The sequence below is a fragment of the Stigmatopora argus genome, chromosome 18, assembly GCF_051989625.1.
Source record: "Stigmatopora argus isolate UIUO_Sarg chromosome 18, RoL_Sarg_1.0, whole genome shotgun sequence".
In the NCBI taxonomy this organism is placed as follows: domain Eukaryota; kingdom Metazoa; phylum Chordata; class Actinopteri; order Syngnathiformes; family Syngnathidae; genus Stigmatopora; species Stigmatopora argus.
The window spans coordinates 10,229,040-10,255,950 of record NC_135404.1 but is presented as its reverse complement, the minus strand read 5'-3'; the positions used below and the strand labels follow the sequence as shown (position 1 = coordinate 10,255,950).

Sequence of the window (26,911 nt, the reverse complement as noted above, 5' to 3'; positions counted from 1 at the left end):
CATTTTTTAATCAATTTTTTCTGTGTTTTTAGTTCAAAAATCATTTTGTAAAATCTAAAAATATATTAAAAGAAGCTAAAATAAACATTGTTTTAGATCTATTAAAAAACTGAATATTCAGGGCTTTTAATCCAGTTCTTTTAATCCATTTATTTAAAAAAAATCTAAATATCATATCTAAAATGGTCCGGCCGATATGAAATCGAGTTGACGTTAATGCGGCCCGCGAACCAACCCGAGTCTGACACCCCTGTCGTATACGGTACGTGAATTCATTTAGCTATGATGCTTATCTAGCAATAGGCTCCATGATACCACAAAAAGACAACAACATCCCAATTTGGCTGACAGTCAAAAAAATACAAAATCAGTTCGGATCCCTGGAAGCTTGGTGAACGAAAAGCATAAAAGTCACAACAACAATGCCGTCGCCAACAACAACAACACACTAAGAAGGCACAACACACAACAACACGACTACAGACAACAAATTAATCAATCAAATAAACACCGACCGGAACGCTACAATATCTACTGAATTAAGAGGATTAGTAGTGGGGATGTTGGGGGAAGTATATGGAGGGTCCCGGGGGGGCTTCAGCAGCATGCCGTCAGCCTTACCTGACTTTGGGACTAACGCGTGAACATGAAGGAAAGAGCACAACATCATGAGCCACAAAAGCAGGATGGATCGCCATGATGGCACGCAGCCACACAACCTTTTTAAACATACTCCACCACCACACTCTTCATATTTTTTAACCCTTACTCCGAAATATATTCATACGTCATGTGTACTGAGGACGTAATCGAAGATGTTTCTAATTTCCCGTTGGCCGGCAAAAAGTGTGTCATTCCTCAGATATTCGGTGACGCACATTTCCGGGCAGGCCCATTCAATGTTGCATAAGTGACAATATGTATTTTAAAAAGAGACTCAAACTGAATTCTTACAGTCTGGAGGGTGTACTTAATTGCTTATCTTACCTCTGCGAGCGCGCCCCCACGCTGAAGCCCATGTAGCCCTCCTGGGGCAGCGAGTCGTCACCCAGCTCTCGCAAGTCCTGGGGCGCCAGGTACTTGTCCGTGTCCCCTGTCATGGCGTCGTCGCCTGGAATAAATACAGGAGTCGATTACATGTTTGCAGGAATGACATAAATAAAAAAGTACAGACTCGAGACCTAAAGAAATTCAAATCGTCACGGCAACCGGACAGCACACATCGATGGATGCATATTTTCAAAAAGTGACCGCTAGAAGTGCAAACTCGTAGGATGAACTCCGAGAAGGAGTTTGGAAAGCGGAGAAGGCGGCAAGTGCACGCAGCGCGGCAAAAGGGAATGAAAGGGGGACAGCATTCCCGCAGGAGACCCGGACCGCCCACCCCCGCTGCTGCCTGTCAAACACCCCCCCCCTAAACTTTCACAGACCCCATCTGGTGACATTCCAAGCCTTTATATTTGGGATCTACCGTGACTCACCTCTGCCTCGGAAGCACTTCATGCAAGGTTTTTTTTCCTCCAAATTTTTGGGAAAGTTCTCCCTCTGCCTGTCTCGATCGCGTAAACAGATCCGCTTTCTCCCGCCTACCACCCCCCCTGCCCCTCCACTCCAGGATAATCCCCTCTGTGTGTGAGTGTGTGTAGGACACAAATAGCAAGCTGGGTGTGACTCACACTAAAGTTGTCTAACTTGATTAAGTGAGCGTCTGCCTGTAACTAACTAACCAATTTAAGTCGCGCGGGAATTTATCCACACGCACATTTGCCGGTCGAATGATGCCCTTACAAAAAATGAAGTTCCTGCTTTGATATATTTATATTAATATTAAAACATATACCCAAAAGAGAAGATAAAATCAAATAATAATATGCCGTACTGCACAGTTTCTAATGGTAAAAATAGACCGGCACCAACAGTTTACACCAAGATGGCGCGGGAAATCTTGAATTAGAAGTGCAATGCTAAGAGAGAGCGAGAGAAATAGAATGTGTGTGTGTGTGTGTGTGTGTGTGCGTGTGTGTTATTCATGGCCGCTATGAAAGCTAGTGCGCGCGTACTGTTGCACATAAGCAAAATTTAGACATGAAAAAGCGCTCACTACATTATGGTTATTTGCCGTTAGTGCCTAAAACCTGGTGTTTTAGTTTTATGACTTACACGAATAGCTGATGTAGACATTTCCAAAATCCATCTCTGTTTGAACAAAAGCACAAACACACAATTTTCAGCCCTGTTTTGTCGCAAGCGTGACGTTTCTTAACTAAACAGAGATAAAAGCCAGCCAGCGGATGGTTTGGACCCAGATTAAAAAGAAAAAAACTAAATAAAACATATATCCGTTTTATTTACATCCTCATATTTTCAGTGTGGTCAGGCGTCTACGCTGAATGGAAACATCCATGTTTGCTTTAGCCAAATTGTGTGAAGCGAGACTGACAATAGATCAAATGTGTGTGTGTGTGTGTGTGTGTGTGTGTGTGTGTGTGTGTGTGTGTGTGTGTGTGAGAGAGAGAGAGTGCAAACATGGGCACCCACTCCATTCAAACACCCTGTGTGCCATTGCCATGGCAACAGAGAGAAAAGGCTGACTCGCTACCTTTTGCCGCCTATATGAAAATGGGTGAATCGTCGGCTAAGCGGGAAAGATGGGGTAAAATGTAAAAAATGTATGTAAATCTAAAAAAAAGCACTCAATAAATGTTCAATAAATGTAAAACCGTTCTCATGCATCTCAATAATGGCTTTTGGCATTCTCCTGTCAATTTACACAAAGGATAAAGAATTACAGCACACTTAAAACCCACTTTTCACACTCGAGTTGAAAATGCGTGTTACTAAGATGACAAAAGGCACAGCGAGGGCATTGGGACAAAGCCAGGGCCACTTGATGACTTTTTGACCCTTTTAGAAACACTATAAAAAGAAAAAAAACATGACTATCGAGAGAAAAAATATAAACAAGAAAAGAAGGTATTAGTTGAAATGCAAGTGATAAGAGCTGATGAAAAGGGTAGATACAAGGAGTCCTCAGGTTACAAAGTCCTGGACCTACAATGTTTCAACTTGCCATTAAATTTGGAAATTCGGGTTTATGTGGCCAGTGTAAGAACGCAACTGGAGAACTCCCTGCGACCAAATAAAGTAATAAAAAGGATGAAAAGATGACAAGTACCTTCATCAACATCGGACAAATAGTCCTCTGTGATCATTTCGGGAGCACTGGCCCGACAGGCTGTGGGATGACGATGAAGGCAAGAGTCAAAGAGGAAATATGGAAATGATGTCAAGAAAACAATTGTGGGAAGAAAGATGGTGTAAAACAGAATGAAAGTTAGCTGAAATCGTGGAACATGAAAGCCAAAAAAAGGGCTGCAGGTCTGTTTTGTAAACAAAAGGAAGACTTACCATCATCGTCTGACATGTCCAACACCTCGTTCATGGTTTCTGGAACATTCATCTTGTGCTTTTCTGTGACTGTCTACACAAATGACACAAAAAAAATCCCGCTGTCAAGCTGCACATAATACACTCCCTAACTTTGTGGCTCTTCCAAAATAGTCAATTATCAACTTCAATGTACACGATAAGCCAGGACAAACAAGTCAGGAATTGATAAGAACTGTTAAGGACAAAAAGATAAACAGGAGGGACCACAAGCTCCTGCAAAGTAATAGTTTGCCAGCCTTTCCAGTTGAAATTGATTCAATGTATGTCACTGGCAGTAATCACTTCATTAAATTAATATGCTACCTAATGCAAGTAGCATTGCTGTCTACTCTAAAGAAGGGGACACCATGTAACCGAAAGAGATTCCATTTGTTCATAGGCTTCACACGTGCCATCTCAAATCTACCAACATACCTGCGTCGTCAGCGTCTCCTCGGTAACCACCTTCAATGTGTCGACTACGGAAATGTAGCCGAGCCTCTTGGCAATGGACAAGGCGCTGTTCCCATTCTACATAAAAGGCAAAATATCTGTCAGCAACGTTTATTCAATGAATGGGGTACGTTTCCCTCTGGATAACAGAGGAATCCTGATTTTTAAACATATTTTTTTTAAGAACCGACAAATAAAAGAGTGTAAAAATGTATTTACTGTTGTGAGTTCGTTGGGCGACGCCCCATGATGCAGAAGCAGATTGATAATGTGTGTATGTCCCTGTTGGGCAGCCTGATGAAGAGGAGTGTAGCCATTCTGTAGGACACAAAAAAGGGAAATTAATCTCATACTGTGGTGGAAGAAAATAATCAGAAAATGACATCCGGGCAACCAGCCAGTCGAATGAATTACCTTGGTCTTAGCGTTGACCTTGGCCTGGTTTTTCAGCAGGAAGTGGACCATCTTTACGTTGCCGTAGTGACAGGCCACGTGGAGGGGAGTGTAACTCGACTGAGGACACACAAATGGAAAGTAATACTCTTGAATAATAAAGCCCAAGGCTTAAACAACAAATACGTAGATCATTTTTGTAAATTACCATGACAAGTGGACAAGTGAAAGTATGTTGACTAGTGAAGTAAACATTCTTAAGCATTCTTTTGTCAAGTGAAAAGATGGTAAGTGGGATCACCTTGGTCTCAGGTTCTAAAGTAGCTCCATGGTTGACCAGAACCTCAGCCACGTTGACTTTATCCTCCTGAGCAGCCAGATGGAGCGGAGTCAAGCCGTACTGGACACCAAAGACACAAAGACAGACACATGAGAATGAACCAAACCACCCCCAAATTTAGTTGGGCATTGACCTAAAAGTTTCACCTTGTTTCCCATGTTGACTGGGGCGTCCCGTGCCAGCAACAGCGTCACCACGTCCACATTGCCCTCCTGCGCCGCCAAATGCAGCGGGGTGATGCCCTGCCTCGTCACGCTGTTGGTAGATGCGCCGTATTCCAGCAACGTGGTGGTGATTTCCATCTGGTTCTTTTTGGACGCGATGTGCAGCGGCGTGTAGCCATTCTGGACCGCGAAAAATAACATCGAAAATGTAACTTTGTCCCAAAAATGTGAGATAATTGCATTTTTTTAAAAGGGGGAGCTCTTTCTAGTTTAACATGCCACAGTGACGATAAAAATCTAGTTTGACTTTTCCCTCCAGTCCTCAAGGGGGCGCCGAGGAGTTTGGACGGCCAAAGTAAGATCGTTTTAGAAAGAATGCATTCCCATTGCCGCATGATAACGGTAACGAAGAGCGGTTCTCACCTTGGCAGCGGCGTGTGGCGAGGCTCCTTGTTTGAGCAACAACAGCGCCACCTTCTGGTTATCGTAGTGTGCGGCGACATGCAGCGGTGTTAGTCCACTCTGGACAAGCCGATAATGTTAACGTGATGGTTAGAACACAAAGGCAGTAACGGGAAAAGGATCAGATCGGCTCACCTTGCCGGCGGCGTCGGGCGAGGCGTTCTTCTGCAGCAGAAGGTTGGCTACCTCCAGCTTGCCGTATTTTGCCGCCACATGCAATGGCGTGAAACCCTTCTGCAAAAAGAGAAGACAAATGGTTATTTTATTCATCAACCATTAACCACTACCTTATCTTTTTTGATGCAGCTGTCTGTCGTAGTATTAAATGCCATCGGATTGTGTCAGCGGGATAACAATCACCTTGGTGGTGATGCCAAGATTGGCCCCCTGGTCCAACAGGGCCGCCGCCACCTCTCGGTGTCCCTCGCGGGCAGCCAGGTGGAGGGGCGTGTAACCCGAGCTGGTAGTGGTGTCGGGCGATGCCCCGTTGGCAAGCAGCTGTTGGACGATGTCCTGCTTGCCCAGACGACTGGAGATGTGCAGCGGCGTCTGCTCATCCTACCCGGAGAAAAACAAAATAAATATGTTTAGTGCAGCATCCCAAGAGAGATTCACTATATTTTTCCTCAAAACTCTCCTTTGGCAAAGCTGAATCCAAGCTCTGTACATTTTGGACTGCGAGGCAATTATGCCGCAGTATAAAAATAGAGGCAACATGGCCTTTTTTTTGCCCACATACAGTACTTACATGACACATGCACCCACACGCCCACTTGCAAAGTACCTTGGCTTTGGCATCGACTCGTGCGCCGTTCTGGACCAAATAGCGTACTACATTGGATTGTCCCGCCCTTGCAGCCATGTGGAGCGCAGTCTCCCCTCTCTGGAATACCAAAAAAAAAACAAATGAAAACACAAAAAACAGATTAACAAACAAGAACAAAGAGACCCATACAAAAAAAATGAAAGAAAAAAACATACACACAAACATGTCACCACACATGAAGAATCAAAAAACCTAAGAGACTTGAAAAAAACACTTAAGCAACACCCCAAAACATAAACAAATGACAATAAACACTAAAAAAAAATAAACCAGACATCTCATCTCATTTTCTGAACCGCTTTATCCTCATTAGAGTCGTGGGGGGTGCTGTAGCCTATCCCAGCTGACTCCAGGCCAGAGGTGGGGGACACCCTGAATTGGTGGCTAGCCAATCACAGGGCACAACAAGACAAACAACCAATCATTCATAGCTAGGGGCAATTTAGAGTGTCCGATCAGCCTACCATGCATGTTTTTGGAATGTGGGAGGAAACCGGAGTACCCGGAGGAAACCCATGCAGGCCCGGGGAGAACATGCAAACTCCACTCCACTAACCACTCGCCCTAAACCAGACATGAACAAACTAAATAAAACACAAACAACACCCCCCCCCCCAAAAAAAAGCACACAAACAAACCAAAACTTAAACACACAGTCAGTCAGGTTGGTGATGCATCCAACTAAACCCTACTTAATCCATAAACTGACTTTCCTCCTGGATTAAACCGCCTGAAACAGTGAAAACAGTGGGGAAATGACGCGCTCCCATTTTTGTACACACCATAATGACGTCCCATAACACCAGTCGCCCCGGTAACCCGGCCACAGACGCAGCGTGGGCGAGCAAACACTTAAAGTTGACAAGTTAACTGCGTGCTACTTTTCCCCCCTTGGTCTTCTTCTCATTCAATATCTTTCCCCGTGCCTCTCTTTGTTTTCCCCCTCCTGGCACAGGAGAGCCAACAGGAAGTTTACGTCGTTTCCACTCCCAAATGAGAGGGAAACACATGGAATTAATCGACTAAAGAGGTGTGTTTCAACACATGGACACTGAACCCATTGATATTTCAAGTAAATTTCACTCACAATAGGATTACTAGAATATATTTTGCAGCCCACCCATCAAAATGCAAAAATGCACCAATCAGTCATGCAGTCATACGTATCCAGAGAACTATAAATAATTAAATACAATACATTCAACAGGGAAACGATTTGACAATGACTAATAGACGGCATTAAAAAATGCCTGGAACTTTTTAACCTGCCTTTCTAAAAAAAAATACCATCTTACTGTTCCGTAACAGCTTGAGTGGCTCGGAATTACCCTTAATTCCATCACATGCTCAATCTAGGGAGTTTGACTAAACTTGCTTTATTTTATCCCAATAATGTTAATGCTCTTGTTCTTACTCACCACATTGCTGGTATTGGGCGAAGCGCCATGGTTGATGAGCTGGTGGACAATGTTTTCATGACCCATAAATGCAGCAACATGAATTGGAGTCAAGCCGGACTGCAGACAGAGTTAAAAAAACAACAACAACAAAACTGTAGATGAATTGGAAACGCGAAGAACAATTTACGTTGATTCTACTTTTCTGGTAAAGTGACTGACATATGCCTGTAATTATAGATGTCAGTGATACACCACCGCTTTGGATTTGCGATCACCACCTCTTTTAAGTAGATAGTAAAGATTAAGGGATTAAACACGGCTTGTCACGTCGTTTTAGAGGGAGAAAAATGCCAACAAGTTGCTTGTCTTTAACGCTTGTATGTACTGTACCTATAGGATAACTACGGGGAAGAGGAGCCAAGAGTGTTTTCACAAAAGCTTGATTTGTCTTTGTTGAAGTCTGTTCAGTTTCAATTATTTGAGTACTTGCGGCATACCTCGGTGACGGCTTGAATGGAGGCGGCGTGCTTAAGCAGGAGCTCCATCACCTTGACTCGATTCTTCTTGCAGGCGATGTGCAGCGGTGTGAAACCATTCTACAAACAGAGGAAGGACAAAGGCGACTTCAAACAACTATCGGCGAAAAGAAACATCGCTGTTGCCGTGGTAGAAAACATCTGGAACAGTCAACGGAAAATCCGCACTCTGCTCTTTCTCCTCCCGACAAGGACCACGTGGAAAGAATTCACTCCTAAAGCAAAGAGTTTGCGCTCCCCACCCGCCTTCTTTCTTCAAGTAGCTCAGTCCAATGACTTCATGCCACTTTTTTCCCCTTTTTCTCTCTACTCTGGACCCTGCCAGGCTCTTAACCACACCCTGACGTCTCCCGTTACACAAGCGCCACGGTTGTCTCGCTCTGGGACAGCAGCTGAAGACGCAAGCGCTTTGAGCAGGAATGTACGGTACAAAACAAGAAAATGACGTAACCACCAAGTACTGAGAAATTACTACTGTTTACTGCTTATTATTGCTGGTGATAAACTCACTTACCATATTTTCTTGCATATTGACCACCTCCGCGTATAAGCAGTACCCTAAAAATTGCCTTAAAATCGTTGAATTTGACGATTTCTCTCATATAAGATGCCTCCTGGTTCACAATTTTCAAGTAAGTGTTGTTATGGAGAGTTTTATGGAAGATACAGTTTATTTTTTTCTTGAATTTCATTCATAGAGGTAAAAAAAATGCTTAGCATTTTATCTGTTTATCTTTTTGAAATAAATGTTCCGTCTTTGTCACCATGCAGTTTCGTGCAAGTCTAATTTGTGCACATATAAGCCGTACCATTGATTCAGTCTTCATTTTTTTTAGTTACAAATACGCCGTATATGCCAGAAAATACGGTAATAAATAAATGAAGTAAAATAATGCTAAATAAAGTGAAATAAAGTAAAATAATGATAAAGTGGGGCCTTCTCACCAGGGCTTTGGCGTTAGGGTTGGCCTTCTTGTCCACTATAACCTTGGCCACCTTGTAGTGGCCGCAGTGGGCGGCGACGTGCAGCGCCGTCAGGTAGTCGTTGGTCACGTCATCCACGGGGGCGTCGTGATGCAGCAGCAGTTGCACGCAATTGAGGTGGTCGCCTTGCGTCGCCATGTGGAGCGGCGACAGGCCGTTCTGGACAAATATGTTCTGTCAGCGGTGGAATTGTGGCATAAGAGAGCGCTCGGAAGGCGGTACCTTGGTCTTGGAGAGAATGGGGGCACCTCTGTTGAGCAACATCTCAACCACTTGCTCGTGGCCGCTGCGAGCGCCGCAGTGCAGCGGCGTCAGACCATCCTGACATAACAAAAACAGGAGTTGAATGCGGTAAACGCTCTTTCAAAGCTTCTGAAGACACCATGAACGGAATCATTGACTGGTAGTTTCACGTAGGAAGCAGAAAAAAGCAATTTCTAAAACTAGAGTTAATCTATATGCCTTGAGCGAATTGTTGTGGGGAATTAGCATCAAATGGTGTGTTTGGAGACCTTGGTCCGTGCGTCTATCTTGGCTCCTCGCTCCACCAGAAGGCGCACCATGTTGCCGTTCCCGCGCTTGGAGGCCACATGCAGCGGCGTGATGTCATTCTGGACGTAAAGGAAAGCATATTGTAAAAAAAAAATACATCTTTTATAGCCCTTGTCCATATTTGTGTCGAGGGAGTTGGAGCCTCGCCCAGCTAAATCGTAGTTGTAGACCAACAATCAGGGCTCCCCTGTTCTTTAAAAGATGTTAGCCTCTATATTTGGGGTGTTCACAAGGTTTACTTTCAAGGAGCCGACCTCCCGCGATCTGCCTTGTTCAAGGAGCCAACCTCCAGGGGGAGGGTTTCCCTCGGCACAGAGTTCGGAGGGGAGGTCAGCTGTGACGCGTCTCATTACCAACAAATGGCGCCGAAATGAAGCATAGCGTCGCTATCTCCACAACATCAGAGAAACAACTTAACAAGCAGCTGTGACAGGTCATCTATGTTAGATCCTAATCCTGATGACAGCCTAATGATTGTCGAATGAGTCAGATATGAAAACAAACAAAACATTGTTCAGGCTTAGAAGGAAACTAACAGACTGAATCAAATAGGCATTATTTTGCTCAGAGACTGACACGTCGATTGTAATGACTGGAGAATTTTTGATGTTAATGTGACCCAGTTGAAACGATCCCCCGATCCTTTTCACTCGAATCTTAAATTTCTCAACACGTTCGTCTCTATGGGACAACTGAGACTCATGTCCTTCAGCAGAGTGACAAGGACAGCCGACGCATACTTTGCGTCTCGCACACGTGTATAAACACACACACATATACACACTAACCCGGGCCTTGAAGTCGACTGCGGCGCCTCTGTTGAGCAGCAGTGTGGCCACGTTGATGTTGCCGTAGTGAGCAGCGATGTGAAGAGGCGTGAAGCCGCTCTGTGGCGCAAGATAAACACAAAAACAGAAATTGTAGAAGGGAGATGGCAAGAGGGTCTTTAATGTGAGAACCAAGCACGATGGGAGGCAAAGCTGGGGAAGGAATGTTTTTCTTCAGGGGTAATAGTGTTGGCTGCTTTAAAAATGAAATGCATGCAAACACAAGAAAAGTCTTTAGTTGTTGAAAAACGGCAAAATGTACAAGAAATATTAAATCATAACATAAACATGCAGGAGAGAATGCTTTTTGAGCAACCACTACTGCACATGTGTCAAAGTGGCAGCCTCGGGGCCAAATCTGGCCCGTCGCATCATTTTGTGTGGCCCGGGAAAGTAAATCATGAGTGCCGACTTTCTGTTTTAGGATCAAATTAAAATGAAGAGTATAGATGTATATTAAATTTCCTGATTTTCCCCCTTTTAAATCGATAATTGTAATTTTTTAATCATTTTTTCATTTTTTTCTGTTTTTAGTTCAAAAATCATTTTGTAAAATCTAAAAATATATTTAAAAAAGCTAAAATAAAGTTATTTAGATCTCTAAAAAACTGAATATTCAGGGCTTTTAATCCAGTTCTTTTAACCCATGTATTAAAAAAAATCTAAATATTATATCTAAAATGGTCCGGCCCACGTGAAATCAAGTTGACGTTAAAGCGGACCGCGAACCAACCCGAGTCTGACACCCCTGCACTACTGAATATCAACATAAACGACAAAAATTAAGACGTAAATAAGATTGTTTCAGGGTACGCATCACCACAACAAAAAATCTATAATGTATCAAAATGTATACAATATAAGCATCCAGAAGAAGTTTATAAGGACAGAATTTCTTGTGGCTTTCCCTGGCCATAAAAAAAAGTATGTGTTCATGTTTGGAGGATCCATCCAAACAAGAACACACACACACGGTGTCAATGAAATGCAGGCTTCGGGTGCACAAAAAGTGAGGAAGCAAAGCTTTCGTTCTAGCATTTAGTGTTGGTGCTAGCCGCCTGAAAGCTTTGCGATGGTGAGTGTGTGAAGGTGGAGGATGAAGAGGGGAAAGGAAGAAAATGTGTGTACCTCTGTTGTTCTATTCACCATCATCTAGAAACAGAAGGTCAAAGGGGAGGGGGCGAGAAAGAATGGAGGGGTGGTTAGAGTACCACCACAACACTGACACCATGGCGGCACCAAGCTGCACGATGGGTACGCACTCCATGAAATGTAAAAAGAAAAAAAGAAAGAAAAAAGGGGAAACAGCAACTTGCCCGCTCGCGATCAGATGCAATGCAGCTTACCTTGGATTCCACGTCGGCGTTGTGGTCGCTCTGCAGGAGGAGGGCGGCGGCCTTGGTGTCATCCTTCCTGGCGGCGATATGAAGCGCCGGGAGACGCACTTTGCCCTTGGTGTCGTTTTCCAGGAGCAGCGACACCACCTGGTCGTGACCCTGCTGCAGCGCCACCGCCAGCGGTGTGAAGCCATCCTGAGAAAAGGGGGAAAGGAATCTGATTGGCTAAGACGAGATGGCAGTGTAAATGACTATATTTAACTAACAGTAAAAGGAAAACTAGTACTTATGGTCTTTTCATTTACAGTAGAACACTGTAAAACTAAAAGCCAACTACAACCCTTTCTGTGCAAGATTGACTCCTTTTATAAATGTCCATCTATTGGGCTTTTACCTCTGTGGCAATGCTCTGACTGGAACCGTTTTCCAGTAGGAAATGAACCACCTCCAGGTGATTTTCCTGTGCCGCCATGTATAGTGGCGTGAAGCCATTCTGGAAATAACAAGAAAAAAACGACCTGACTTTAATTGGTTACATCCAGTTGTGAGGATTTTAAGATGGCAGAGCCAATGATAAAAGCTCCTTGTCACATTTCATTCTTAGCACACTGTCCATGCACATTACTGTCACCTCTCCCCATAGCTTTTACCAGATAACACGAGTGTGTGTGTGTGTGTGCGCGCTCATCATAGCATATCTTCATAGTTATTCATATTCCATTAAAACTTTATCAACACAATAAATGTGCGTCATATTTCTTTTAAAGTCTTTTGAGTATTTTCCAGCTCTTGTTTGTACCTGAGATTGCGCGTTGATGTTGGCATTGTGATTGATCAACTCCTTCACCACATCCATCTGGCCAGCCAGAGAGGCGATGTGCAGTGCCGTGTTGCCTTTCTGTTACGGACAAGAAACAAAAAAAACACATAAAACCAATGTCTGAAATGTTGGGGCATGTTCGGTTCATCTTGAATTTAATCAGTGTAATCAACACGCACTTTGGTGGCGGCGTCCACGTTGGCGCCCTGCTGGAGGAGCTCGGCGACCACTTCCACATGACCCTCTTTGGAGGCCAAGTGCAGTGCGTTGAGGCCATTCTGCTGACACACAAATACAAACTCGTTGGAATTTCGTTGAGCAAATGCCCACGGCAAAGATAACATACTAAATTGATAGTTTAAAAAAAAAGTTGAAAATGTCGTGACTACTTTGTAACGCTAGTTATAGTGATGTAGCATCTATATCAAGTGAATGTTTGTCGACCTGAATTTAAATACTCAATGCAAACAACCACAGATATTATTTCAAACTCTGGTGTGGAACAGTAAAACTCTTCAGGAAATTAAAAGCAATTGAGATATAGCAGGGGTATCCAAACCACAGGAATCAAAATAAAAATAAGAAATGAATTAAAGAATGGTCACCTGATTACAAATGTTGATGTCCACACCATTCTTTAAGTAGTCCAGCGCCTTCTCCAAGTTGCCAGCGCGAGCTGAACGTAGGTAACAAGCATTCACGTCCGTCTGCAGGCAAACAAACGAACAAAGCTTGTAGACAGATTCCCAGAAGCAAACAAAACGTTTTGTTTTAAAGCCCTATTACAATGCAGTGCTGTTTACTTTTCACAGTGTTGTTTATTTTTCCACAGTTAACCTAGTTTCAGCTTTTGACCACCAACGCTACACAAGGTGACTTTGAAAGACAACATGACTACATGACGCTCTTGACCTTACTCTACGCCAACCAGAAGCCTTCCGATGAAACTTGAGATACAACAAGAATGCAACCGTGGCTCTTTAGACATACATTCCATACTATTTGCCAGTAAGAAAACTTGTTTACAAACTTCAAATGTTCAAAAGGTTATCTTAAAGAAAGTTGAAGACGCAGGAAATTAATGTGTTTCTCGCAAGCAGAAAAAAATGCTTAGCCTTAAATCAGGTTCAAATTGGAACAAACATGGAAAATCGAGATGTAACATTTGGGGTCGAAGCGGTAATTTTGTGATTTGCAGGGGTCCCTTGAATGTTAGTGAAAATACAGCATGTGAAGCCAGTGGAGTGAAATATTATGAAGTGGTTGGGTGCTACTAATTTAATTTTCATTAGATACTTAAAGTTGACAAATTGCCACTTACCAATCTACCATGATTGGGCCAACAAAAATTTCACAGTAGTCTATGCCACAGGATGTCCGTCATTTTGGCTTAAAGTCTTAATGTCAATGAGATCATTTACAGGTCCTTCAGATGTTTTCAAAATCACGCCCCAAAGCCATAGTTTCAAATTACAACAAGAAATGTGGTGGACATGCGAGTAGAACCATAGCAACCTATAGAATAATAAGCCAGTGGAGAAACAGAAAACCTGTAGTTTCACTCCTCATTCTAGTTTAGGCCATTTTATTTTCATTCGTAGAGGTCTTTCAAAGACAAACTTTGGATTCAGCCCGATTTCTACCCAACTTTAACTGAGCTTACCAGACAGATCAATGAACAACACCAAGCGACAAAACACAGACATTTTCTGCAGGTAAAGCATGACAGAAAATGGGTTGGTTTTCTTTGTAACCTTCACTAGTACTCCAAGAAAATCTGTCGTCTAAGGTCAGGCATCAACCTCCAGGACTGTTCGTAGACACCGCAAAAAAACAAACATATCCTCCCCATCACCATGATGAGGGATGTACGTTCAATCAACGCTGCATTGAGGCAGCATCGGTACGCCACTGCAGAGCATGACGACCCCCAAATAAACGACCTCAAACCAGCATCCAAATCCCCACAGACCTTAAGCAAAGCATCCTATCCTCGGAGGGTCCGTCTCACGCCCCCACCCCAAGATGAAGACTTACCACGGGACAGTCGACCGCCTCCTCCACGGCCATGTCGAGCCTCAGCCTGCGGCAGAGAGTGTGAAACCCGAGAGCCGGTTGCTAGCTAGCAATACACTGACTGACAGAGGGGGGAGAGAGAGAGAGACGGTGGTCGAGAGACATAGGGGCATTATGTCAAAGCTAAAAATACCTGGCATGCGGTGAAAAACCCCAGAGCATAGATGGGGGTTGGGGGTCCTCGAAGGGTTGGATGCATGAGTTCCTGTGCTAATGTCAACTAATTATACAAAATAGCGTAGAATTCAGAAAGAACTAACAAATGTCTTACGTCAATTCTTTTTGTATATAATGTTTACTCTTACAAGGGTGAGTTGGAGTGTTTCCCAGGTTTCAAGTCCACCCAAGTAAGGGTGAAAATAGTCCAGAACATGGTGCTGAAATATATGTTACCAAAGCTGCGATCTGGATTTCATAGACACTTATACATACATAAGTCAGTCACTGTGCCTCATCTGTAGAACTCAACAACAACAAGAGACAGATGGTCCAACCAAACCAGTCTAATTTCATGATGTAAAACTGTTTAAATTGGTCAATTATTATCAATGAACATTTCTCACTTCTATGTTTAGATCAGACTGTTTGAGCTGTAAAAAAGCCTGCAGAAGTTCAAATCGGAACAAACAGTGAATCGGTCTAATTTGGGGATTTTGGCCCAACCATGTTCGCTATGACTCACCATTACTGAAGAAGACATGTGCCGCAACTACACACTTTCTGCCACGTCCAAAATCTCCTCCACCGAAACCCATTTCACTGTCAGGTGTGTCAAAAGCCTAAACAGAGCTGCCATCTTGTCCAACATCAAAAAGAAGAAAAATGCTGTCCTTTCTTCACCTTGTGTACATCATTCAAAATAGCCAGACAGACACAAATACAGGATGGCAGCAGACGAGGCTTTGAGGGAATAGAGATTAGTGGGATTTACAAGGTTCTTTCAGGTATTAAAGAAGCAAAACACTTTCTCGGCGGCTAGTAAGTTAATTTAACATCCAGACAACAACATAGTGAAAGTATTGGCAGAACTTTGTTTTCCAACAAATTTATTTTCATTACATTTTTAAATCATTCACAAGTTCATTGATTTATCAGCTACCATTGATAGGAATAAACAATAATAAATGGACTTTCATCCATTCTTACATCCAGTTTGAGTATACCCACGAATAAATTTTAAAGGGATAAAAATTAAAATGTACCCGAAAATTAACAATGAGATGCACTTTGATTTGTAAAACTTGAAGATACACACAATTTAACATTGTCCTAATGATAATTTAAAAAAAAATCCCAGAGGACTCTGGATAATGTTGAACTAAACCGACAAACTGACAAAAACTATTAGGATAGTAGCCATTTTTCAAGTGGACACTTTTGTAATCTCTTCATCCACTAATGGAGATCTTCCTGCTAATCTCGTCATAAATTAGCAAATAACTCTCTACTTTGGCCATGTCAAGGAATCGGTGCACTTCTCGCAAACCTAATTTAATGGGAATGTGAGGAGCCATCCTGATTGCTGGGAACAAAGTACATTGTGTTTACATCCACCCAGCACAAAACATCTTCCATTAAAAGCCTCTACTTTTGTACATATGCATGCATACATACATACAGCGGATAAAAAACAATTACCCTAACATGCATCCACCACTCCAGTAAAGAAACAAGCACTTTCTTTCAACTAACAAAGACAGAAACGACGACAAACTAGCATTAGTCTAGTTTATCTTGTCTTTTTAATCGACAAGCAGCAATCATAACCCGCCTGTTAAATTAATGTCTCTGTGACAGTGTCAAACAACGCATCCGGCCGCATACACACAAGCTTAATGATCCGTCTTCCAATAGTTTATGACATGCGACAACATTAGCGCGGGGGGAACGGGTTGCTATGGAAACCGAGCTTCCTAAAATTTGCTGCAGAAATGATGCAGAACTTTCTAGTGTTTTGCAATTTTAGTCAATGACTGCATCGCCTCAAGACCGATCGTCTTTGACTATGTTTTTATATGTAGACATTTTTTAAGAGTCTTGACTTTAGACTCAAATTCAAATAAGGGTGTGTGACTGCAGAACTATGAAGCCTCACAGTGATGACTACTTTTCCTGGTCCTTTATTGTTATGAAACCATCTGCATGGAAAAAGAGATTTGAGGTGCATGTGTCTGTGTGTGTGTGTTTTGTCCTGCCTCTGACTGCTTTTGAAAGGCTGCAATCTGATTGGCCAGCTGGCTACTGCAGTCCCGACACTTCAGATTCAGATGGAAGAGGATAAAAACACTCACGCGCGCACGCCGTCTATAATTGTACACCTGATTTCTTTTCCACAGAGGCATCAAAGGGCATGACGTATGTGGACGAATGTTTGATTGCTTGCATGTTTGCTTAGCTGCATTCCCAGCAGGCGGCCATGTTTACCAGTCCAAACACCAGCGTCAGCCTAATGCCATGCTTAAAGGTCTCCTTCAAAAAGCAAACACTCCACATAAACATGAGAAAAATCTATACGAGTATGAAAACAAAGAGGACTAAAAAAGGGTTAGCATCCGTTGGCGTGGTGCTGACGTGGGTTAAGCTCCTCAGAGGCAGAGCACTCCTTCATGAATAAATGAACAAAAAGAACAGACATGACAAGAATGCGTGTGCTGCCCTGACCCACCTAGAAGTAAAGTATGCACTACATCCCTAAAATGTCAACTCTTGCAGACAAAAAGAGCACAAAAAAACCAAGGGTTGTATCGTTAATGAAAAAATGCAGGTTAATTAATCGAAATGATTGTCTGGTTCCAAATCTTTTTGGGTATGGGAATGTACCATAAAAATATATATTTAAAAAGGGCTATTTGGTCCATCCACCATAATAAAAGACAATTTAATAAACTATTCTAACATCCTGTGATTAGCTAGCAACCAATACACAGTATCCTCTGCTTGCTTCCTATAGTGGGCTGGGGTAGGCTCAAGCACCCCCTGCAACCCTGGTCAGGATAAGCAGTACATACAGAGAAAGAATAAATGAAAATTCTCATGTCAATATGTAAATTAATGCCACTCAAGAATAAATTCTACAACGATTGTGCCTTGAAGCCCAAGTGGGAACACTGAACTATCGCACGACTTCATCGAACTGTGAGCACTGGCAAGTGGCTGGCTGCCACGTGCAAAGATTTACATTTTACTGCTGCGAGGGTGCCGAGGACCCTTTTTCCCTATCGACTGCCACCGCTTCCCTGTCACGTCCCGTCTTTCCTTCCTCCTTGGCCCTCTAATGGAAGTCTTCCATAATTCAAACGCTTACTCCTCAGTGAGTCTTTCTGGCTTGCGCACACTTGCATAGAGGAAACAACCCCCCCCCCCCCAAAAAAACACAAAACGCTGTAGACAGACTAACAAAACACTTGGACAAACATGTATACTGACAGGTGTATGCTATTTTTTTGCTATGTGAAAAAAATGACTACTACAACAGAAAACTGAATAGGAGTGACCATTTTTGTGTACACAATCTCAATGTATGCAAGCATGCACTGTACCGCACCCTGGTGGCTTAAACGAACATGGAATGAATAACGGTTTAATAATTGTCTTGTTTATGAAACGGGTTGCAGTAGAGTGGTATATCTTCTAAAAGAAAAAATATATGCTTGAATTAGGTTTTGTTTTTAGGGGGTGGAAATGGATTGATGCTATTTTGTCCCATTACATTTGTGCATTTGTGTCTTTGAGTTAAATGTGCAAGTGGAACAAATCATTGTGAGTGCTCTTAATATTGTGACCTGCTCCCGTTTATAAATGGGGATAGGTGGAGGAGACATGGGTTGAGAGGTAAAGTGAGGCCAAGGTTAGAAAAAAAAGGAGCTGAAAGGTAATTGCAGCGTCCAGGGGAAAGAGAGCGGATCATTTTTCCATCACGGTGCCAAGAAGAAGCCTCCCAGGCCATACAACTATGGATTTATTCCTGAATAGGAGATACTCCTTCACTACCACTCTACCAATATCACGTCACTAAGATACATGCTGACGTACAAGTGACACAGAGACACACTCTTCCTAGTTTTTGAAGATTGTTTCCATTTGGATGACACTAAAATTGATGTTATTCACACTGAGGAGAAAAAAAAGAACATTTGATAGTTTTGCTCCCCAGTTTAGCAATAGTAAGTAGTGTTTTCATTGTCATCTAAATAGTTTAAGTGTTGAGTAATTGAGTTTGACATCGCCCTGCATCATACAGATGACAAAATATAAAAACAGTCTAGAAGAGCCAGGCTGTGGTTGAAAAAATGAAATTGTTAAAAAAAAAGAGTCAATATTGTCTAATTTCAGGCAAAATGTACAGAGCTATTCCAGTTATATGTTAAGGAATAAAGTCAACATTCATTTTTTGACCTTGAAGTTATACAGCTCACAGTGGATAACCTGAGTCTGGCCAAAACCAGTCCACCACCTCGCCAGCCAACTGCCAAATGTCCTCTCTTTAAAACACGGCACACACACACCTACACACACACACACACACATCCAATTCAATTATGCCAACATTTTCCTTATCTGGGCCAGACAAAAATACTCCCCGATAAAAGGCGGAATAACGACACAAACCAAAAAAAAACTCCTCTCTGAAAAGGTCGCATTTTAAGGGTGGTGCCTCACTTTGATAAAAAGCCCCCAAAACACTCCAGAAAAAAAGCAACAAATCATTTAAAATGTTGATACTCCAGCAAATAACTATTGGCCATTGCCCCTCTAGACGAATCGTCCACCTTGTAACTTTGACGTGGCACTCGTGTGCGCATTCAAGTGGAAAACGCACGCTAACGACCCCCACGCGGCCGACCCGCACGCCGCCGACCGACCGCAGGGCGTGACTGCTTCCAGCACGAGAGCGCGCACACACAAACACACCTTCAGCATCCAAAGTCCATTTCGGGTCAATATTACACCCAAAAAGACATACCCACGCCACCTCATTACATTGAACAATACACATGAATATTTGACAAGCCCCCCAACTACCTAAAACGAGCACTCCATCCTCTTTGGAGTCTCCCCAATCCTTCGGTCTAGCCCTCCATCTTTCTCCATTTCTACCTTTTTCTTGACGTCGCATCGTGCCCGCCTCCTGGCCCGCTTGCGCTCCTTCTCCCGCTCTTCCTCAGCCGCCACAAGGTTCTCATCCGCCTTCTTCTTCAGCTGCGAGGCGGCGTGCGCCATGCCGTCTTTTGCTTATTCCGCACAGGTGGGCGAGAACAGTCGAGGGAGGGGATCTTCTCCCCCCGAGCTCCTCTTTTAGTTCGGAGGTGGATGTCACGCCTCCGTCTGGTTGTCAATTAGCTTTTGTGATTGGAGTCAGGATGCTCCTCAGGAGATCCTGATCAAAACTGGTCTTCATTCCCCCACCCAAAAATTAAAAAATAATCACCTCCAAGTGGGATTATCCTCTTGTAAAAACATCCCTAGTGGAGAAGTCAAAATGCATCCCCCTGTAAAGAAAAAAAAAGGGGGTACAGACCCGTTTCCAGAGCCCCCCGGAAGCACCTGAGCTCGACACGAGCCATCCGCTCCAACCGCGTCTCGACGGGACGTATGGGCGGGCAGGATGGGAACGGCGGTGGAAAAGAGGTTGAAAAAGAGAAGGGGTGGTGGAGGGGAGAGGCTGGAGAGGGGGGGATTCGAAGGGAGGGGAGATGAAGAAGAACCTCTGCTTGGTAACATCTGACACTTAGAGTGTGAGCAGAGTACAATGAAGGATGTATTTCTGGAAGAGGAGTGTCGTGATTGTCATTATGATATGAGTTTGGTCATCCTCAAGGTCAAATTACAGTGCTTCAACATAAAACCATTTTCAATTGCCATTTTCGTCTTTTCAATTGGCATTTTTGCCTGCATTGCACAGTACGTCAACATGGATTTAAGAGAAAAGATGTTTTCCTTGAAGAATCCGATTTTCCACATTCAGTGTTTTTATAAATGTAGTTTTAATGGATTTTTTTCCTCAGCTGAATTTCACTTTATTTATTCTAATCATAAACTAAATAAAAGCATTTTTTTGTTATATGAATGAACGTTTTTACTGCAAGCTTTCGTGTCAAGAATGGTCAAATTTCAGTTTTATAATAGTTTTAATTGGCCAAAACACATTTTTTGTTGAATATAAATGAGAGCCAATTTATTGTCTGAGAGTGAATTGGAGAATTCTTTTTTGTTTGTTTTTTTTGTTTGGGTTAAAAACCCCAGTGAATTTTTGGGCTAATAAAAACACAATTCTGCATCACTGGAGTTAATTTTGGGGAAGGAGGAGTATGTAACAAGCTTATAATTTAGCCAAAAAAAACAACAACTGAAGAGTGGAGTTGGTTGCTGTTGTCATAAAAACAGCAAAGCAAGAGTAAGTGTAAATAAACGGAATATTCATAAGCGCAGAAAGTAAAATAATATGCAACTCACATGAATAATAGGATCAATTATTTACTTCCTGGTGCATTATTCATGATAAATTGATATATACTTGGATAAAGTGGAGGTTATCTTCAGGCAATTTTCAGTGCAATTAGCTGCTTTCCAGGAGCCTTTATGACAGTGAAAGCCTGAAGCATTAAAACATTAATAAAACATGAATTATTAGAAATGTGTCCTGTAAGTATGCTTGAAGAACTGCTTGCAGATCAAAATATGCACGTGCATGCGTGTGTGATATGAGCTCATGTCTGGGGATTGAAGACTTTGGAATAATATAAATACTACCATGACAGCCTGCAGAATAAAAACAATTGGGATCAGCCTTTCAATTGGTTTACTGAGATTGCCAGTGGGCAACGATTGACTACTGGGAAAGAAATGTGGCGCACGCCGATGAACAACAAAGTAGGTTTCAACAAAAATTGACCCAGTTTTGCATGTTCTCTAAATATGGAGAGAATATGGAAATTGGAATATTATGTCATAGTAGAGAATGGCTTCCACGTATTGTTGAAAAGGCAGCAAAAACAGGATTTACAAAAGATGTAAACAAAGAGCTGGTTGTAATGCACTTTCTGTCCACAAGGTAGCGACAATACGCAGATAATCAAAAGGGGGGTGCAGTTTGATTAGTTTGTTATGACAGTGAAGAGGTATTCTGAGTGCCCTGTGTTTAAAAAAAGTTTCACAGAAGGGACAGTGTACTTTTAATGGGATGCTTCCATTTACAAATGATGTTGTTTCCTTTTTTTGTTTAACTACAGAATACATCCATTTTAGAAATCAAACGCCCCCCTTGATCGCAAAAGGCGACCCAGCCAAGCTCAGAGCTCCTCCTGATGCACTTAACAGCAAATGGGCATTTTAAATCAAATAAAGGAACGCCATTCAACCCGTCTGGTGGTCCTAAACGCAGACGCTTGCAGTCAAAGTAAAACTAAATGGAAGCTTCCAGATAAAATGGTAGCTAAAAGCCTGCACAATTGTACCTTATAAGTGTGTGTGCGTCTGTCTGTCTGTCTGCCTGTCTGTCTGGAGGTGGGCTTCTCCTGCCGGGCACCCTGCCAGTTGTCTCCCTGGCAACGGTTTACACAGCCACAAAAATAGCACTCGTTCAGGGCGCCAAATATCCCTTCGCCATATCGAGCCGACCGCATCACGCGGTCCTTCACACCCCGCGTCCCTCCACGCAGACACATAGATCTCCTTCCCGTTCAATCCCGAGCTCCAAAAAAGCCTCCATTTTTACATTTCAACCGGCAAATCCATCTTCATTTACATTCCCGTGGTTTAACAAGTGCATGCAAGCATCATCCATGATGGGGATGATGTGTAATTACACCAGATCGTAACCGCACACTTTTATCTCTTCGACTTGTGACAGCAAATCCGCACACTCCCTGCCTTTCCGGGCGATAATCTCCATGGAATTATAACCCCGGCGTGACATAATGGAGGTTAATTAGGCGCAAACTTTTCCTTTCATAAACGCTGATAGCTCATTGTAATCCAGCCTGGTGGACAAGCGGCCCGCTCTGACTCAGAAACGACACCTTGGCGGATCGTCATGGCAACGCAACGAGGAAGGGAGGCCCGGCAGATGAGGAGGGGAAATACGGAGGCCTCCCCTCTTCTGCGTTATTAACAACAATCTTAATTTGCTAAGGTGTTTGCACAGAATCTCTACTCTCGTATTTGGTCAGTGAAGGGGACATAATGTGAAAAGTACTGGCTGGGTCAAGCGTGAACCTGAACAACGGTCGGGAAAATAGGAAGCGAGTGCTCAGAGGGCCGAATGAGGAGCGCCAGACATACATGAGGGGAAATGAAAATGGATGCCTATTCCCTGAAAGCGCTGACATCACCCCTGGCACACTATTGTCGTCATGGCGACCGAGGCCCATTAGCCTATTCGCGCAACTGTCAAGACATCTTCTCGCCTCTCTCTGCCAGCGCCGCGGCAGGACAGCCAGTTAGTCACGTGCGACAGGAAGTCACGTGGGAGCAAAAATGACAGACTAGTCATAAAAAATAATAACTATAACAATGGATTTGGCTGATTTTGAGGTTCAAAGAATTCCCCTTTGTTGACAGCAAAATATGTCAAATGTATTTTAACAGGTAACAGGTTTGTAACTACTGTATTTTGCGCACTATAAGGCGCACATTGGCCACTCAAAAAATTAGTTTCATATATAAGGCACAATGATTTATAAAACACAGCAGTAGTTGTGGGGGTGGTGGTTGTAGGGGATTGTGTTCTACATCCCCAAGATAGAGCTGTTGTAGTAGTAGTGGTTAGGAGTTGAGTTATATTTCAACAAAGGGAATTTGATATAATGATTAGCCAATATTGATCCTTTAAGAAAATTTAAGTATGTAGTTGCACCTTATAGTTCGTAAAATACCTTCAGTACATTTTACCTAGGATATTCCTATTTGTGTATTGTTTTTAAAATTATTACTCAATGTTTATGTGTTAAATCTTAAAAAGGATTAAAATGAATCACATCAATGCATCACTAGATTAATCGTGGCTCATTGAGATTTACAGAAAATGTGAATTTCTTCTCGCTGAGTTCTTTGGTAATCTATGACAACCAATTTGTTCAAATGTATCTCTCGCTGTCAATGCAAACAATGTTTTGTGGCTCATGCAAAGACCCTGGGAAAAGGGCACATGGCGTCTCCCCAACATGATCACTCTATCAGCAAGCCGCAAGTGTGAAATGTTTCTCCAAATTGCAGCATAGCGGATGATCCGCTCGGATCAACTTCTTTTTGATGAACGCGCACTAAGGCCATTTCAAGGAGTTTCCAACTGAGGCAAACATAGCTTCGTTTCAAACTGACTCATTGGAATCGGGAGGATGGGGGGGGGTTCTAGGTCCGCTCGGAATAGGGAACGAGCCGACCAGGGTTTCATCCTGTTCTCGGGAAGTGCAGAAAAATCCCAGCCAAGTCCCGCTCACTACAAACAATATGCTGGCACGCTAACGAGAACGCTCACCCGCCGGAATATCAGCCACACGCTTCTGCCGCGAGCTGCTTAGTTGGCGACCTGACACTAAAGAAGATCCCGTGTAGGGTTGCTGAATCGCCAGATCATGACAAACATTTAAATAACTAAATCCATTTTTCTTTATTTGTTTGCATTTGTGTATTCAACAATAAACGTAATAGCAAGGATTGGTCTCTACCATTTCACGCCCAGTCATCCATAAATACATTGAATTAAATCATCCAATCGTCAAAGTTTGATGAATGCAGCACTTTGTTTTTTGGGACACAAATAAATAAATAAATACATATCACTTCCCCTAATTGTATTCCGGGTCCGTTCATGGTCGCGCATTGATCGGTCTACCGTTCCCTCCGCCAAGCTCCTGTCTACTAATTAATCAACCGTCCCTGAATCTTCTTCAATCTTTTTGAGGCGTATACAGGAAGCATTCCAATTTGTGGGAACATTTTAGGGAAGTTCCGCTTTCTGATTTGACTTGGAGAACTAAATTACACGGATGGAGACACATTGAATAAAGCGTGGCATGACATAGGTGGTTTGTAGGATGGAAAGGGCTAAACGTGGGCAGCCATCTTACATAACACAGTGAAGACCATGATTGTGAGTTTGAATCAAGCAGTTGAGGAGCTTGAAAAAAAAATCTTGACCAGTTCTCCCGTTGGCAGTAAAATGACAATTAATTAAGCTTTAAGAATAATTTCAAAGCCACTTGCCTAAAGTTATTAATGACAAAAAATATTCTTTACCCTAAAAATGAATCAAAATGTATATATTTGTTAACAATAACAAATCTTGACTAGCTCTACACTGGGTGAACAAATGTAAATTGACCTCCACACCCTGGAAAATATTGGACGTCTAACCCCGCCATGGGCAGCCAATGAGGTAACTGTGAAAAGGTTTAGCTTGGGGCTGCAAGTTTTGGGTGTGTGCGCTTGTGTGTGTGAGCAAGACAGCTGACTAAATGAAAAGCTACATTTTACAGAATGACCATTACTTGGCCTGCTGCCTTTTTTCCCTCTTTCTACATGGCAATATTTTAAAACAAAAACCTGGCATCACCGCACACTCAAGAAAAAGGTTGAAAATGAATTTCCGTATCTTACAGCAAGAAGGAAAAACCAAGTGGATGCTCTTTGATAGGAAGGTGTGTGCTTTTATTTCTTTTTTTGGCATCAACAGGCTGCAGCATCAGCCACTCTCGGCGAACACACCCCGTCAGCTAACGCACAACTATAAAACCCCATTTTCATCAGTCAAGAGTGCGCACACACACATTTAGGTATAAAATGAGGTCAAGAAAAGGTGAGGCGCACCTGCATTCTTAATTTAAATTAAAGAATGTTGAATGAATATCAATAACATACAAGATACTTTCAAAAAACTAACCAACACAAAAACAGAGCCTAATCCTAAAGCTTTTTCTACCTTCTTTCCTTTCTTCTTGCGATGAGCCGACTTGCCCGCCACCTTTTCCTGAACCTCTTCGCTCATGGCGTCCGCCTTGAGGGTCCCTAGGGGCCCTTTGTTTACATCCAGGAAAAAAAACACCCCCCAAAATTATAAAAGAGGGGTTCTAATCCAGTATGGAGGAGTGAAAAGACTGAATGTGTGTTGATCACACACACGGTAGCATGCACGGTGGGCAACGAGGCGGACTGACTGGGTGGAACCAGGAGGGACGCCTTCTCGCTCTTTCTCTCGGCGCGTCTCTCTCGAACACACACACACACACACACACACACGCACACTCCACAAGTGGGAGTGGATGAGCAACAAGCTGGTGTAGGTCATGATTCCATTTTGTTGTATTTGCTTACAAAAAGTGTGCCCCCTGAGGTCATTGTTTTAATGAGGGGGATCGTCCATTTATTTTGGGGAGACTGGGAGTTCATGGGAGAGGCGAGATGAAGTGTTCGCGTTGGCGCCGTTGGTTCACAGAATACACAACATGACATCAGCACATTCTCGTCATTGCTCAGCGTGAGTCCATTGCCATCCCATAATGACATCAAAATGGGGAGCCAGAAGGTTCACTAGCTTTATTTAATGACACAAACTATTTGGATTTTCTCAAATCTTTTCTTTTTTGTCTAGTGCAGGGGTGTCAAACCCAGTTTGGTTGGCGGGCCACATTCATGGTGACCAGATCTCATGTGGGCCGGACCATTTTAGATATAATATTTAGATATGTTTTTTTTTATAAATGGATTAAAATAACTGGATTAAAAGCCCTGAATATTCAGTTTTTTAATAGATCTAAAATAATGTTTATTTTAGCTATTTTTTAATGTATTTTTAGATTTTACAAAATGATTTTTGAACTAAAAACACAGAAAAAAATTACAATTATTGATTTAAAAGGGGGAAAATCAGGAAATTTAGTATACATCTATACTCCATTTTAATTTGATCCTAAAACTGAAAGTTGGCACTCATGATTTACTTTCCCGGGCCACACAAAATGATGCGGCGGGCCAGGTTTGGCCCCCGGGCCGCCACTTTGACACACGTGGTCTAGTGTATCATTTTGATTTATTTTTATTTCATTAAATATTGTTATTATTCCGTTTTTTTCTCAAGTGATTATCTTGTTATATATATTATAACAGATATATTATTATAGATATTATAGATATCTTACCAATATATTTCTTTTTTAGTCACTTAATTTCTTACTATGGCCATGATTTATGATACATTTAGCTTTATTTCTTTGTATTTGTTATAACTGTGACTGCCATGTTTTTATTTTTACATCAAATGTTTGTATTATATCTGTATTTTCAAATATTTGTGGTCTAACATTTCTGTATTTTTGG

The 26,911-nt window shown here is 42.5% G+C and overlaps 1 protein-coding gene across 49 annotated transcripts in view; it reads right to left on the bottom strand.

The window, feature by feature from the left end:
* LOC144092352 (ankyrin-3-like) overlaps nt 1-26,911 on the bottom strand; it is a 58,428-nt gene that overhangs the window by 28,069 nt on the left and 3,448 nt on the right. For 24 of the 49 annotated variants that reach the window (XM_077625001.1, XM_077624969.1, XM_077624982.1 and 21 more), the window contains exons 1-26: nt 19,697-20,188; nt 13,129-13,230; nt 12,703-12,801; nt 12,503-12,601; nt 12,098-12,196; nt 11,713-11,898; nt 11,495-11,518; nt 10,328-10,426; nt 9,500-9,598; nt 9,210-9,308; nt 8,949-9,146; nt 7,965-8,063; nt 7,486-7,584; nt 6,026-6,124; nt 5,602-5,799; nt 5,377-5,475; nt 5,203-5,301; nt 4,762-4,959; nt 4,577-4,675; nt 4,297-4,395; nt 4,102-4,200; nt 3,865-3,960; nt 3,409-3,481; nt 3,176-3,235; nt 2,161-2,196; nt 988-1,111 (exon numbers count right to left, since the gene is read on the bottom strand). In XM_077625001.1, coding sequence (XP_077481127.1) covers nt 988-1,111; nt 2,161-2,196; nt 3,176-3,235; nt 3,409-3,481; nt 3,865-3,960; nt 4,102-4,200; nt 4,297-4,395; nt 4,577-4,675; nt 4,762-4,959; nt 5,203-5,301; nt 5,377-5,475; nt 5,602-5,799; nt 6,026-6,124; nt 7,486-7,584; nt 7,965-8,063; nt 8,949-9,146; nt 9,210-9,308; nt 9,500-9,598; nt 10,328-10,426; nt 11,495-11,518; nt 11,713-11,898; nt 12,098-12,196; nt 12,503-12,601; nt 12,703-12,801; nt 13,129-13,230; nt 19,697-19,819 — 2,804 coding nt within the window. In that variant the 5' untranslated portion in view covers nt 19,820-20,188. Of the gene's footprint in view, nt 1-987; nt 1,112-2,160; nt 2,197-3,175; nt 3,236-3,408; nt 3,482-3,864; nt 3,961-4,101; nt 4,201-4,296; nt 4,396-4,576; nt 4,676-4,761; nt 4,960-5,202; nt 5,302-5,376; nt 5,476-5,601; nt 5,800-6,025; nt 6,125-7,485; nt 7,585-7,964; nt 8,064-8,948; nt 9,147-9,209; nt 9,309-9,499; nt 9,599-10,327; nt 10,427-11,494; nt 11,519-11,712; nt 11,899-12,097; nt 12,197-12,502; nt 12,602-12,702; nt 12,802-13,128; nt 13,231-14,560; nt 14,609-15,281; nt 15,495-19,696; nt 20,189-25,517; nt 25,784-26,911 lie in introns of those variants that run through there. The other 25 variants (XM_077624986.1, XM_077625017.1, XM_077625012.1 and 22 more) reach the window with 10 other exon arrangements.